The sequence below is a fragment of the Danaus plexippus genome, chromosome Z (genome assembly GCF_018135715.1).
Source record: "Danaus plexippus chromosome Z, MEX_DaPlex, whole genome shotgun sequence".
Classification (NCBI taxonomy): domain Eukaryota; kingdom Metazoa; phylum Arthropoda; class Insecta; order Lepidoptera; family Nymphalidae; genus Danaus; species Danaus plexippus.
Window position 1 is genome coordinate 1,149,074 of NC_083559.1, and position 15,593 is coordinate 1,164,666.

Below are 15,593 nucleotides of genomic sequence, written 5' to 3' on the forward strand. Positions count from 1 at the left end.
TTAAAACATTGATTAACATTTGTAAACAAGAAAAATTAATAAACATATCTTTAAAAACGTGTTAAAAAGAAATATTTAAAATTCATAATGAAAATAATACAAATTCGAAAATATAAACATCATGGAGTGCTTTTTATAGAGTGACAATATTCATTTCGGTAACCTGAAGGTTCACTGAATGCAAAATAAATAAATGTTTGTGACATTGAATTGTTACTTATTTATGGTCAAGGTCGAGGTAAATGTGAAAATATTTAAACATGCATCCGTCATAATAATTTTTTAATACAATTCATTTATAGTTTTCGTTATTCGAAATTACAGTCTCAATTTCTCGATAAAATATTAAGAGAATAATTCCAAAGTATTTAATGTATGATTCCTCATAGGTATTCCTGTGTTAAATTATTGTAAAATTTTTTATACGTTCCACTGCTCTGTCCAAGGTTAATATTTATCGGGAGTACATACATTCGGTTGGGTTAAGCAAACTTAATCGTACCTGCATTTCAGTTCAAAAAATTCTTCAGCTTATTTTAGATATTTTAAAAATATATCAACTTTATTTCGGCTATAGTCTATACTAATGGGAATACAAGTAAATTGTTTTTTTAAAAATCATAAACCATAGACGTAAATGCACCTAAAATTCGAGTATAAATTGAAAGACAAACATAGTATTTTATTTCCTTTAGATGACGTTATTTGTATATTTAATATATAGTAAAATATATATATAATTAATAATTTTTAAAAACGAAGTAAAACACCTACATATACAGCTCAATTGAGAACACATTCAATTCCTTTGCATTCGTTCAAAAATTGTATTTTGTTTCCTTTCAGTTATATTTTGGGCGTCTTCAAGAAATGGGTGGATAGGCTGTTACTGCGATAGTTGGTACTACCAACGTAATGACATAGTTGGTACTACCAACGTAATGACAGTCAAGCACTGTGCGATTTAAATAAAAAAAGTAACAAATTTGTGGCTTATACAATATCGAATAGTACGATTTCAAAAAAAAGAAAAAAAAGATTTTTTATACAAATTCGTACGGCCGCACTGCATGCGAAGTGATATCAGCTGTTGATTAAAACTAACGTTGTTATCGTAAAGTGCAAATACTTAAGAATGTAAGACTACAAACGCTGCGTACTTGAAAAATGCAAATTTGCGGTAACCATACAAAAACTTTGACCTATAGTTAATCTTTTTGTGTTTTTTTTTTTTTTTGTAATATGGCCTTCATCCGTGCAGAGACGTGCACAGTATATTCTGCCAGTGTCGTGTCTTTTTATGTTATTATAATTAGATGTATAATGACATTTATATGAGTGAATGAAGGTTGACATTTTATCAGTCATGCAACGTGAAATCAGTGGTTCTGAATACCGTGCCATAGGATGAAGTGCCGTAATTACATTTTAATTAAATATTCGGCATTAAGCCCGTAATACCGATCAACTGGTTTAAGTACGATTAACGCCAATATTTAAATCCGTAACAAGCTGTAAAACAGTTATATTTGTGATTTTTCTGTTTAATATTTTTTTGTGGAGAAATTTTCCTAAATGTTGGGTAACTTAAGGTTTGATTAGGTATAGAATTCTTAACACCTATTTCAGTATTTACTGTCTAGTAAAGTTAGTCTGAAATTAAGTTTGCTTGTTTGTTATTGTTAAGACCTCCCTTATATTATCAATCATCACCATCCGTCCTAACGGAAATGTTTTCTTTGGACCATAAAAATTATTAGTTAACGTGACTCCGAAAAAAAAAATTATAAATGTCTATAGTAAATTATAAATATTAATTAAACAATGACACTTATAAAGGTTAAAAAAAAAAGTAATGATAATTTATAAATTCCAACAAAAACTCCAAATGAAATTAATTTTTACTTCATAATATTACTCTATATATTACTATAGAGTAAAGTACTAGTGGTGCCTTGATAATTTCAGTGCATTTAACAGCTACAAGGCCCCATCAACTCTGCCAGCGATACTTTAAATTACATGACAGCTAACCACCATGTTTTAATAAACCGCTACGTGTCAATTTTATATTTCGATAGTTAAAATGGCGGCTCTAAAGACCTTTCGGAATGCATTGTGGATGATAAGATTTTCTTGAAGCCTAATCTTTTTATATTGAATAGATAGCAACTAAAAATGAAAAGAATGATTACAATTTATTAATTACTATGAAATCATGTAGTTGGCTTGAATGTTCTATGATTGTAATTAAGAATTCTAAGCAGACCTATCAGGACTTAAAGCGAATTCATCTCTCCCAACATCAAAGATATTACGTCGGACTGAAAGCGTTTTATGTTCTAAAAATTTCCGAAACGATACGAAGTCGTTTTCGTTAGTTTCGTCGGGGTCTGAAATGGGCACGGTTTTTACATATCGCCATTATTGTGATATTCCACTGTCAGGCGAAATATTAGACACTTAGACGGACTCAAATGTAATCACAGTATATTTTACACAAAAATGGCGAACTATAAAACGTTTGAATGAAAAAAACACCCGATAGTTTCTCTGACGTGAGTTTTTTTTCAAACTTTTACAACGGATAACTTGATATCGGTTGGGATGTTATAATTCGCATAGCGCCAGTTAAGTTCAATACTGAATCCATTAGCACCGAAACCTCCATCAACTACAATATCCGTTTAGAGATAAGCTATTACAGCGTTAGACAATCCGTGGCATGTGAATAGCTATACAAACATTTTTTAGCATAAATTTACTTTATGTATTAATTTTTTATCTATGGTTATCTGTTGATGAACCCGATCAATATATTCGGTTGCATTACTTTTGAAAATAGAATGCACTAATTCAAGATGTATTTAGTAAACTATCTTTTGAGAATTAGATTTGGTAATTATTAGGATTCTTGGTAGACAGTCTGCTTCTTACTTCTTAGCTCGGAGTCTAGTTGTCAGATTTTAATGCAACAGTTTAGTTCGTTTGTGAAATGTTAGGCTTTAAGCATCCGCATTTCCTTCTATCGCGTATACTGGCAGTTGAGCTCACATTTCGTTTTACTTACGATGTTTTTTTTTGTTTACTGTTCAAAGCCACTTATTGTTTGTAATGTTTCGATCTCGACTACTTCAGGTATGTTACGTTGAAATGCTACTGTATAAGATCTTGTTTAATCAGAGCATTTTTTAGAACACGTTAGTGCTGGATGTCGTTTTCATGTGAGAAATAAATTTACAGCTTTTCTTTTTTGTGAGATAAGACAAAAATATATAGAACTTTAGATGAACTAAATTGAGATAAAAAGAAAGTTCTTTGCGATTGGTTGCGTAAATTTTTTTTCATTGACTTATTTGTATAAAAATATGTCGCTGTTCAAGTGATTCTGATTCGAGAAGGGTTGGTTTTCTGCCGTTTCTACATACATTCTGTATTATACCACTTCATAAGAAGTCTGAAACAAAATCCCTTCAACGTCTACGTGTCCCGGCGATCAAATGATGTTACTCAATACTTTTATATCACAGACGAGTGACGAATTTGCCTACGTTATTATAATTTATATTTGCGTAAATTCAGAAGCTTAACTTTAATTATAATTTTTTTGTTAACCCGAAGTCTTCACTTTTTTAAGTGTTCAAGAAATTGTGATGAAATTGTCATTCATATAAACTTATTATTTATTTTTTGGACACCCGACAGGTTTATGTTCGCCTGGAACAAAAAAATGTTGTAGGGTAACGTATAAGTGACAATTTCTCCACGAAGCACGAGTATTGTCGTTTCTTTGTCCTTTTCAATATTGTTACCCACCACTCATGAGATAAAATTATATTTTATCTAGCGTACTATTTTAAGATGCAACAACTTTAATGTAATATTTTGAGTCCATAAACAAAGAACTACTTTTGCGATACCATAGACAACAAATAGTCAAAACTATGCAGATATTATTCATCTGCGATCTCGATCGACATCGATCTCGATCTCGTAACTCTTTAGATTCGAATGCAAATATTTTTGTTTTTTCAAATTAATTAACCCTGATATAACAGCAAACTCTTTATGTGTTCAAGAATTATTTTTTTTTAACTTCATCGGAATTATTATCAGGTTTTCGCAAATTAGTACAATCAATTGAAAAGTTGTTCTGAAACGTACTTTGTTGGTAGGTATTATTTAATATGTTTAAACTGACAGTAACGAGACGCGGACAGTTCATCTTCTGTTCAATTAGTTCAAAACTTGTTGGCAAAACAATTCTTATTATATCAAAACTCCGAAGCTATTTGCTCGCATATCCAAGTAACGTTCCATTCAAACAATACAAATTACGTTCGTTCGTTTACGTACGTTCGTTTTCCTGTGTTTTATTAATTTGATATCGTAAAAATAATATAGTGTTTGTGTCAGTGGTATAGTGAGTTGTATTTTGACCATGTTTCCATTCTACTGATTCTAGTAGTGTTTATAGTGGCGTGATGGAAACGAGTATGAATGAAGCTATCATGGGTTGGTGCGCACGCGCGTAACGGTTGAAATGATGGTGTGCATGCCATTGCGCGGGATTTGTAGCTATAGGCTAATAGCTTACAGACACCACTTGCCCTTTTACGTTCATAGTCAGATATTGTTCCGTTATAAAAATATACATATATCTGTACACAAGATTATGTTTAATGTTTTCTCGTGTGTTATCATTTAACAGTACATTTATATATATTTTTACGGACATTACAACATTGTAATATGTAATTTAGTAACTAGGTTGTCAGACTTGATATATTTATTTTTATTTATGTTTTATATTAAATACAGGGTGATAGAACCTTGACACTGCTTTTTTGTCGCATATCTTTTTCATGGATCTTGAGGATCTTTAAAGGTAAAAAGTACTTACTTACAATACTTTGTGCTCTGTTCGTCATTAGTCTACACTGGAGGATACTAGCGGGGAGGGGGCTGGTGGGGTACTCATAGCGGGACGCGGACAAATCAGTCGTGCGCGTTCTGTCGTGGAGGGTATACGTGTGCTGTGCTATTAAAATAACTCGATCGGCATCACATGTAAGCACGATGGATGTTCTTCCGAGCGGTAACCTATTCCGCGAGTTGCAGGACGTCACCGACACCGGTTATTTCGAATGGAAGCTTTCTTTGGAAGATTATTGGCAACAGGTAAGTGATGCTGAGCGAGGATTTACCAAAAATGACAAGCTATGCAAGCAAGCGAGCTGGCGCATTATTGTTTAACAGTTTCGGAGTCTTCGAAGTAGGGTGGCGTCGCGCTTGCGTGGGATCCCGCGGTCGATTTTCAACGGATCTTCAACCAAAGAAGTTCCTTTCGTAATGTTCTAATGTTAGATTTGGAAATGTTAACTTTTTAATTTATAAACCAATTGCGATGAAGGTTGTTGCTATGCGTTGTATATGAACGCGCTGTTCACTAGTTCTCGTGCTTACGCCATAACTAAAAATATCCTAGCAATGTTTTAAGAGGTTCGGGTTTTACGATTTAATGTGCTAACACACATTTAAACACCAATATTATATATTACGTCAACATTTCTAATAGGTCACCTCATTGGAAAGTTTGTAAAACTTTCTCATAACTTCCCCTTAACTGTTCGAATATTTAAAAGTTACGTATTTTATTTAATAAGGATGTTGCATCTTGCAAGTTCATGAATTGACGTCGATGTACATTTAGTTGGCATATAATCTAATAGGATCACTTAGTGGATCATGAATCGTGTTCCCTTTCGTCCAAAACGTATAATATTTTTTTTTATTAATATAAGTGGGTAGACGTTTTTTTAGTTCTCCAGTGTGGGATTCCACAAATGTTTCATTGATAAGACTGTAATGTTTTAAGTACCACCAATGACAAATGGACGATGTGTTATTGTTTATTATACGTCTGACCGGTCAATATACAACATTTATAGTATAGTAGGTTCCACATGATTCATAACTGTTACACGTACAATGAATAACAATCTATTTCTAAAGGTGTTAATGTTTACGTAATGGTATGCGTGATTTTTCTGATAAAATTTTGTTTACCTACGGATTGTCGGTAGATATTTTTTTAGGAATTTTGCACTTTGACCGGTAAGATATGAATTTAGATTCAATTCCTGTGCGGCGGTTAACGTGAAAAGCCTGTGAATTCTTTTATGACGTCTTCGTTTGTTTTTTTTTATCGTATCTACTTTTGTCTTATAAATGCAAAATTAAATAATATTGTGTTTAGGAACACAAGAAAAATTGATAAAATCACGAAGTTTGATAATCACATATATATATTTTTTATTATTCAGAAATAATTTGTTGCTGGTAATTATAGTCACGTGTTAAAATTTATCAAAGTTACACCAATAACTTCTGAGTATCTATATTTATATAAATAAGATGCAAAGAAACTGAAATAAATTTCACGAGATAATACAGTCTTATTCACTTTTATTATTACGAATTATTGTTATATATTATATCTATAATATTTTTTTTTACCATAACTAGATGGCCAGTTTCAATTAATATTCTGCATATTGATTTCAAAATAATATAAAATACAACGCATTACGCGAGCCGTCTCTGAATTTGTCAACGGAAAGTATAGATATTTTTCATGTTTAAATCTCTTGTATTAAACTGAAATAAAAAACGTTTTTATACAGCAATATTTTTGAGCATAGATAGTTAATGAAATTGTTTCGCTTTGTACCACGGCGTGTACATTCCAAATAATGTCTCAAAAACACTCGAATTCACCGCTTGCTCTGTACCATAAGTACGAGCTTACATCATCAAACTCCACACAAATAGTTTCTAAGTTTTCGATTCACGTTAGAATCGTATAGAAACTATTTTACTTTGAGAATGCATGAATCGTTCGAGATTAATACGTAAACGCCTGATTTGATTGAATAGTAATTTGATTTTATCGTATTCGATGCTGTATACGGGCTTGCTGTCGGATTTACCTTCCTACATTTGGTTATTGGGATATTGTATAAGCCGATTAATATCGGACAACGTCGGCTATCTGGACAAATAGTTCAATTTTACACATCAGTCCCTGAAGTCATATGCCGTGTGTGTGTGTACGGGATAGATAACAATCACCTAATTGTTCACTTTAGTTCCGTTCGGAATGTACTTACTTACTAATAAAACGTAAAAATATCGAGTAACCAACAACAACATACAAATTCTTAATGTCTTACTTAGTCTTAGCAAAATATTATGACAAACGATTTGAATGTTAGTTATACTTAATTCGCTTCGTTGTGTATTTATTCCGATGTTTGGACTTCAAAACATCTATTGGGAAATAAATTTACTTACAGACAATATAATAATTTTATATTCATACAAATAGTTTATGAAACATATCAATTATATTTTAATTGGGTAGACTCGTCCTTTGGGACGCTGCTGACTTCTCAATTTCAATTAAATTGCGGCAGATAGTCCAAAGGCTTGGAGTTCTCCTACGAATTAAGATATTAATTAGTGTATATGTATTGATACATCAATAAAATTACGCAATAGAATAATTCGGAAAATTGCTCCGAGCGGACAACGGTGGCTGCAAAGCAACCGAAACGTCGGCACTATGTAGTTTTTAAAATAATAAAATGCGCGTTGTAATCCGAAAACATTATTTTCATTTAAACGGACACTCGCGGAAGTATTTAATCTCATTTGTTAGAACGTTTTGTTTAAACTGTGAAAGCGAAAACCAATTTTTAAATACGTCATACAAAATGTTCTGTGTACCATTTGCCTGGTAGCTCTTATAAAATGATATCTTAGAACAAATATAGCTTTAAATGAGACAAAAACGTTCTATTTTTCTATCAGTGGAATTATCACACTGTTCGTCTTGCCGTTGAGACGGATTGGTATTACGTTAATAATATTTTAAATATTGCAGTCATTATAATTTTTGAAAAATCGCACAAGCTTCGGAAACAACAGGGAGGCAGAGTAGTTGTTCAGAGAGCCCCGTTATAGCCCAATCTTTCTGAAAATATACGCTACACATATTGACCCTCAAACGAACCTATGACCTCTCATTACATATTTTTTTTTATATATATATTACAATTTCATACATTGTATAGAATATATTAATATATCGTACCTTTAATTTAATACTCGTTCCATATGTACGTATACAATGTTTTTCAAATGACAAAATAAAAACTTGTTTCGTTATAAAGCAAGCGGAGTTGTGACTGTTTTATTTTGGTCCAAAATTCTTAATGAACACTGTTCATAATAAAATTTCTGTCATATACTAGTTAATGAAAACAATATTTTACTTAAAAACTATGCGGTTATAAATAATATTGAAGAAAAGAATCTAATAGGAAATTAATTCCCAATTTAAAACAATCAGTCTGACCTATGGTATGCTACGGTCGACTTAATTTGAGATATTTCAATCAGTCTTAAGTACATGCTTCTTAAATATATTAAACTATAATATTATAAGTGCATGTTGAAAAAAATAATCTAGTGTATGGAAAGAAAATAAAGTTTTTTTTTTCAGTATGACGTAACCTTTTTCCAAAAAAAAAAAAAAAAAAAGGAGATTTATGTACGTTTCAATGGTTTCATGATAATTTAAATTAAATAATATTTGTACTGTACAAGACTATAGATTGTTATCACGTTACAAAGATCGTCTCCTTTTCCTGCCAAGTTCCAACATTTTTCTATCAAATTCCATTAAGTTCGGGTTAGCCTTATTAACGTAACATGGGACAGAGCCACTATGACATGTATAATAATAGTATCCGTATACTTTGAAATTAATAGTTTATTGTCGGACTTCGGACAGTCGAAAAAAGGCTTAAACTGACCGACTTAAAAATATAATGCCTATGAATTGATCGCTATCACACAGTTTCTAATAAATTTATTACTTTTGATGAAAATATTAATCTAGTTGCAATCAACAAGTTTTAAGTTCAAGGTTTATGCAATCAGCTCCCATTAAAGTTAGTTCACGTCGAGATTGATCAGTATTATAATCACTCATTAATCTACGGTATGCACCTATTGTTAAGATATATTACCTCTTTTATAAACCCTATAAATATAAAAAGTCACGTAAATACAAACAAATACCGCTTTAATTTTTTTTTTTGAAATCAAATCTAATCTGAGCAAGGAACTAATTTTACATGCTATATCAGACACTTTAAATAAATAAATTCAAGACTTTTAGGGATATCTTATAAAAATATTGTATTATAGACTTCACCCTTTATTTAAGGGTTGATTCTTAATTACGAAGTAGTAAAAAAAAAACCCACAGTGTGTCATTTACCCTCCTTACCACAAGCCAGTGATTGCAGTGCCAGATAGAGGGTGCTCCCGTGAGGTCTCGTAATTACGAGTTTCCTAAATCGATACGTTAGCAAAACAAAACGGGGATCCTGTGAAGGTAATGTATGTGTAAACCATAATTCCATGACGGTTCACACTCATGGATTTACTAGGCATTACCACAACCCGATTTAGCGTGAATCCAATAAAGATATTCGCGACTACCAGTTATTTATTACAATAATTGTATTACCGACATCCGATCTTACTGACAGACATTTTCATAATACTTGATGTAACGAGACAATTATAGAGATTTAAATAAGAACTCTTTAATGCTTGGCTCACATTACAACAACACCTGTTGGTAATTAGAGATATTGCTTCAGATCATAAGTCATCATTATCCAAGTAGAAGTACTTTCAATATTCCCTGAAACAACTCCAGTTTTATAATATTTTAATATATATATATATATATATACGATACATCAACAGCATTGCGATACTTCGCGAGCCACGTACTCAGGTTGGTCGTAAGATATCATATTTTACATCGGCGTTTATCTTGCGGCTTCGACTAACTAACTATACTTCAATGAATATAGTATTTTATACAACCAATGGTTATATCAATAGATAAGTATCATTACAATGGCCTAGTTGTAACTCGTTGGTAATTCAAATAGAATTCATAGCACGGCTATATATTAGTTGATTTAATAGACTTATCGTTATGACATTAAAATAATTCTACAACGTTCGTAGTTTTGTATCTGATGAAGCGAAAATAGTTTTTTTTTATATCTATTCTATTTATAAAAGTTTGGATAGCCGAATATCTGATCATTGTATTTTTAGCAAAACCTAGCCGGATTATTGGCTATTGAATAATACTTTTAAGTTTTTTTATTATAGCTTCCGTGGTTAAGCCAGGCTAGCCATGAATGTACATCGTCCGTGAGTTTAAAAATAAACAACACACTGTTAACTTCATCAAATGGCCGTTTAAAGTGCTAGTTGTTTGAAGCACGTAGATTTTGCATACGAAAAAAGATGTCGTGGTATTCATTTTCTGTAGTAGATTATTTTCATGTTAAAAAAGCCTAATCCAATTTAATCATAAAAGACAAGAGTACGCGGCTGACTTGGTTTTATTTGATACATTTAAAAATAATAAACATAGAGAACAAACAGTCCAATCATTTCTAACAATCGTAAGTGTCTGACTAACGGACATTCCTACAAGATAACCCGTAAGCCATTTACAGCGATTAACGTTCGTTTGGTGCAATTAGCGACCGGTTTGGAGTTTCAAGGGGTCTCGGAATGTATTAGATGGCACTAATATTTATGTATACACACAGACAGCTACACCTTGTAACACTGAATCAGTGCACTTGGTTATTAGCGTTTTTGCGACGCGAAATTAATGTATTTATCCACGCTGTTAGAGGATAACCCGTTTAATCAACGATAAAACTTTTATTTCTAAAAACTGAACGTTCAGCCATTATGTTACCAAATGGACTGCAGCTTTTGAAATTTGTAATTTCTTTTGGATATACTAAATTTACGGATAAATAAAGTTTTGTGTGTGACTTTTTGATAGTATAATATTTTGTTTTAACCAAATGCATAGATATGTCGTACGTATGAAAAGTATGTATTTTTCATGATGTGTATCCGTTCGTTTGTTCAGCCTAATCTCCGAAACGGCAATGTAGTAATGTGTAGATAACTGATGTAAGTTACTCCTTTTATTTACATTAAAGTTATTTTTAGTCATTTAAATATAGTATAGAAATATGTATCGCACACCAAGTCTCAGCCAAATCTAATTTGTATAAAAAAGAAAAAATATTAATTTATAGTTCAGAAACTTACAGCAATTAATTAGATTTAAACCAATATTTTAAGATCAGCCAGCAAAACAATCTGGTTGTTAGACATTAATAATACTAAATTTACAATTGAAAACACTAAATAAACAATAAACTATAATAATTGTTATCAAACAATAAACATCATTTGTACAATCGAAATAAAAAATATTATAAAATATATACCTGGCAGTTAATTACTTAATCTTGTAATAAGTGACTTGAAATATTCATTCATCTTTATTAATAAAACTCATTTTCACTGTTCGCCGTCATGAAAACATATCACGCCTTTATTTATATAGATATAAGGGATGAATTCCGTCAGACTCGTGTGGTGGACCGCTCCTCAATTAACTTGATTCGTCTGTGGCTTGTGTCTCTGCAGCTCAAACGTTTCCCAGAATCAGATGTGAGAAGCTAGACGCGATTTAATACTGAAGGAATCCAACAATGTTGAAATGAAAAATTATTTTCTACAGTCTATATCAAAACGAACGGTGACAATATCCGCGCACGATTTTATCTTTTATCTCATATATTTTATCAGCGAGTTATCAACATGACGTAAATATAAAATAATTATCGTAATTATATATAATGATTGTTATATTTATTTATTTTTGTATAGAATTTGTATATCGTCGAGAAGATAATTTTTTTTTAATTTTTCAAGAGGTACTCAATAGTTTCATTTAATATGGAAAGTTGTTATTTAATTTAAACTGCAGTCATTTCAATGCTGTCAATTATATATTTGAATGGTATAAAATTTTTTATAAGTCACTGCAAACTTTGATTTCAAACTCTCGCTTCAGAAACGAAATAAACAGTGTATTTTCTTAGTCATAATATAGTGGGGAAAGATAAATGTAGCTAAGCTATTCTGTTGAGGGATGTCGCATAGCGAAAACCGTTGTTCATTATTTCTCGTCTATTTTCTCAGAAACCGAGTTGTGGAGAGTAGTTTTGTTTCTCACAATAAAAAAAAAATAATGATTTAAAAATCGTAGCTGACTTAACGCAACGTGAATTTATATGTTTCACGGAAACCGAAAATTCTATATAGAATTAATTAATTAACAAAATGAAATTGTAATGCTAAATATGAATTTATTTGCTAACATAAAATTTACATGCGAATATATTACGATTGGATCAAATGATTTTCGAGTGAACCTATTAAATAACGAGCAATAAAACAGTTATTAATCTCTCTATTTGCTGGTTTCCGTGATTTTGAATGTAATAGCTATTTTATTATAAATGTTTTAAATGAATGAAAATATATAATCAAGAACGTGTCTTGCTCTAAGTTCTAAGTCTAAAACTTATAGTATTAGAGTATACAACTAAACCCATTCACAATATCAAAGTAAATATCAGTCTAAGCTCTTTAGCCGGCAGACAGCTTACCAGACAATCTCGCTACCACGAGATGGTTTTGTGTCGATGTTGCATGCCCATTGCGATAGGTCAATACAATCTAAAGCGGCGCCCGAAATAGTATATAATTCAGACAAGTCGGATTTTCTCTTAAACTGTTGTAACTTTAATGTTTGATACAATATGCTTTCTGGATTTGTCCTACGACGTCCCTTGAGACAATGCAGCACCTCTTGACATTCAGTTTATGTTTTAAGGATTATTTTCATCGTCTCTTATATTATTTTAATATCCCTAGTTTATGTCCCAATAGATTTACTCTAACCATTCACTACTCTCATACCGTCAAAAACTTAAGTTTAAAACGCGTTGGTTGCAACAAAATTATTTCAGACGAATATTGTGTAAATTATGTCATACCTCATCGTATTTCTTATATGAAAATACTTTTTATATCAGAAGATACGCTTTTCCTACCTTTGCTATTAAGACGAAAAAAAAAAAATTCTCAACAACTTTTCGTAGGACATTATTATCACTGAAATACCCAATTAATTTCACCCACTTACAAATGTTCATGTGCTGGTTAAAAAAAAAAAAATCTCTTATCTGACATTGTATTTCTTGGATCACCTCCAGCTTTTTATTTCTCCGACTGCGCGCACTTTTGGAATCACTTAGTCTGTTTTAACCGTGATCTATCTCCGTCGGTATGTAATATACAAATAAATCTAATATTGAATACTTGGATTACAAAAATATAGTCACCGTTTGCCACACAGCACACCCAACTCCAACACTTGATAGTGGAGCAACTTTGTCGTAAATAAGTTACGAACTAATTATAGTAACCGTGCGTAGTTTAAAGTTGTAGAACTAGAATAACAGATAACGTGTAACAGGTCACTGAGATATGAAAAAAGTTATTAATAAAGAAGGATTTATTAAAACTTATCTTGAATTTTTCACTTAGATTACACGCATTTTAGATTTACATTAAACGGAACCGGCTTTAAGCCGCACAAACTATGTTACTCGCATGCCATACATTAAGGATAGAGTGGATATGTTATTAAATTTTATAACTTGCTAACATACTTACGTCACCTCATAGGAAAGCTTGATTAAACTGATGCGAATTAAAGCGAAGGCTGAATGTACGTATTCGCTAACGACCACACGTTCTCCAGGAGTGATTCATATGTATTTATTATTGACTCACACGTCTCATTTTATTATTATATTCAAATAGCAGCGTGTAATAATGATGCAGGATTCGTTGCTTTAAATTGAAAACACTTAAATGTGAATAAATCTTTGGATTATCTTCTGCGGACGCGGCTAGAGTTGTTTTTAATAAAATGTCGTTTTATCGTTTACAGGAAACCTCTGTAATGATTCACGTATGAGGAAAACAATACTATACTATCACATAAAAGCCGATATTACGAATTTAATTAGACAACAAACAATCGTACGAAATACACAATTTATAGGTATATGAATTTATTTATATTGAATAATTTCATTGTGTTGAGATAATAATAATAATAACACAGTCGAAATAAGGTTTTAGTTAATAATGAAAAAAATCTCCTTAAATTGAAAGCGACCATAACTTTTTAAAGCCATGCTTAGTGAAGGGCACGGCCGGTTTCAAATATCGATTAATACGACGTCAAGTTTAATAAATAATGTTTTATTTCCTACAAACATCACGCGACCGAAACCATTGTCTGTTTTCGACTAAAACCGCACTAATTTCATATATTTGGATATAATGAATGCGCGTCGAAAGCCCTTTGTCCGAGGACCTATGTATATCACTGCATCAATTATTATTAATCTTGTTACGGGCATGTTTGACCTCACATATTAACTATTATCCACGTCCATTACACTGAATGAGCCCGTATTGGAAATCATTTGTATTGTTCTCAACGTATTTTATATCTTTTGAGTGGCAATTCACATATCGTAATTACGATTGATTTAACATTATAACATCGCAAGAAATTTTCAACATTATTTTATTACAAACATAACAAAAAATTCGTTTAATAATATTCGATGACGGAGTAGTGTCCGGCATCCAGATATCCTGAGAATAGGAGATGTTTGACCGTCCTGCCGTTGCCATATTCTATGGTCTTGGAGCAGCCGTCTCTGTGTACTGAAAACGTGAAATCTGGATGCAACTCACTGACGCAGTGCAACTCCACGTGGCCAGCGTACTCACCATCACGAGACATCAGACTACGATAATCGGACGGATCGCGTATACTGAGGCCGTATGATCGGTCGCCTATTATGAAATCTTTATACCGTTGCCAATTATTGACGACCCGTTCAACAACCCGTATTCTTATCTCTCTGTGCCTTTCCTGTGTCCCGTAAAGCGAGTATGAAACCGATCTGAAGAGACAGTTTCCGTCGCCTCGGATTGACACGAGCCGTCGTGGCATTTTATGACAAACCAGGCAGATCAACCAGACAAATCAGGCAGCTCGACGGTTTTACGTTCTTATCGATAAAAAAGCACCCAACCCTAGTGACGTTTTGACGTGAATTTCATTTATCTTGCATAGCGTATTACATTGTGTGAATCGAGTTTGAGATCCTTCCTAAAGCAATGGACGCCCTTAGAGGTAAATTTGTTTATAACAGTTCATGTTCTCACATAAAAAATCTTTGATGTAGATACGTGAAATTTTTAAATCCGATGTTAATGTACAACTTGATTGATAAATGTCATTTGTGTTTTTTGTCGATTTTTCTATTATGACAACTTTGACAACCTCATTATGATATCATACGGCTATAAGGTCGAGAATCGCTCGACTGTTTATTTTGTTTTAAACAATTAAACGTCCATGACTATTATTATCGTTGCATTGAATCATGTATTTTATGAGTCATGTTTTACTTCCCATACGAAGTCAACATAGCTCGCCGGCTCGGCTAATACACGGA

At 32.1% G+C, this 15,593-nt stretch overlaps 1 protein-coding gene across 2 annotated transcripts in view; it reads left to right on the forward strand.

Moving 5' to 3' along the window:
• The first annotated feature begins 5,006 nt into the window (after positions 1–5,006).
• LOC116777134 (Krueppel-like factor luna) overlaps positions 5,007–15,593 on the forward strand; it is a 42,830-nt gene continuing 32,243 nt past the window's right edge. For both annotated transcript variants that reach the window (XM_032670514.2, XM_061526042.1), the window contains exon 1: positions 5,007–5,181. In XM_032670514.2, the coding sequence (XP_032526405.1) occupies positions 5,080–5,181 (102 nt within the window). In that variant the 5' untranslated portion in view covers positions 5,007–5,079. The remainder of the gene's footprint in view (positions 5,182–15,593) is intronic.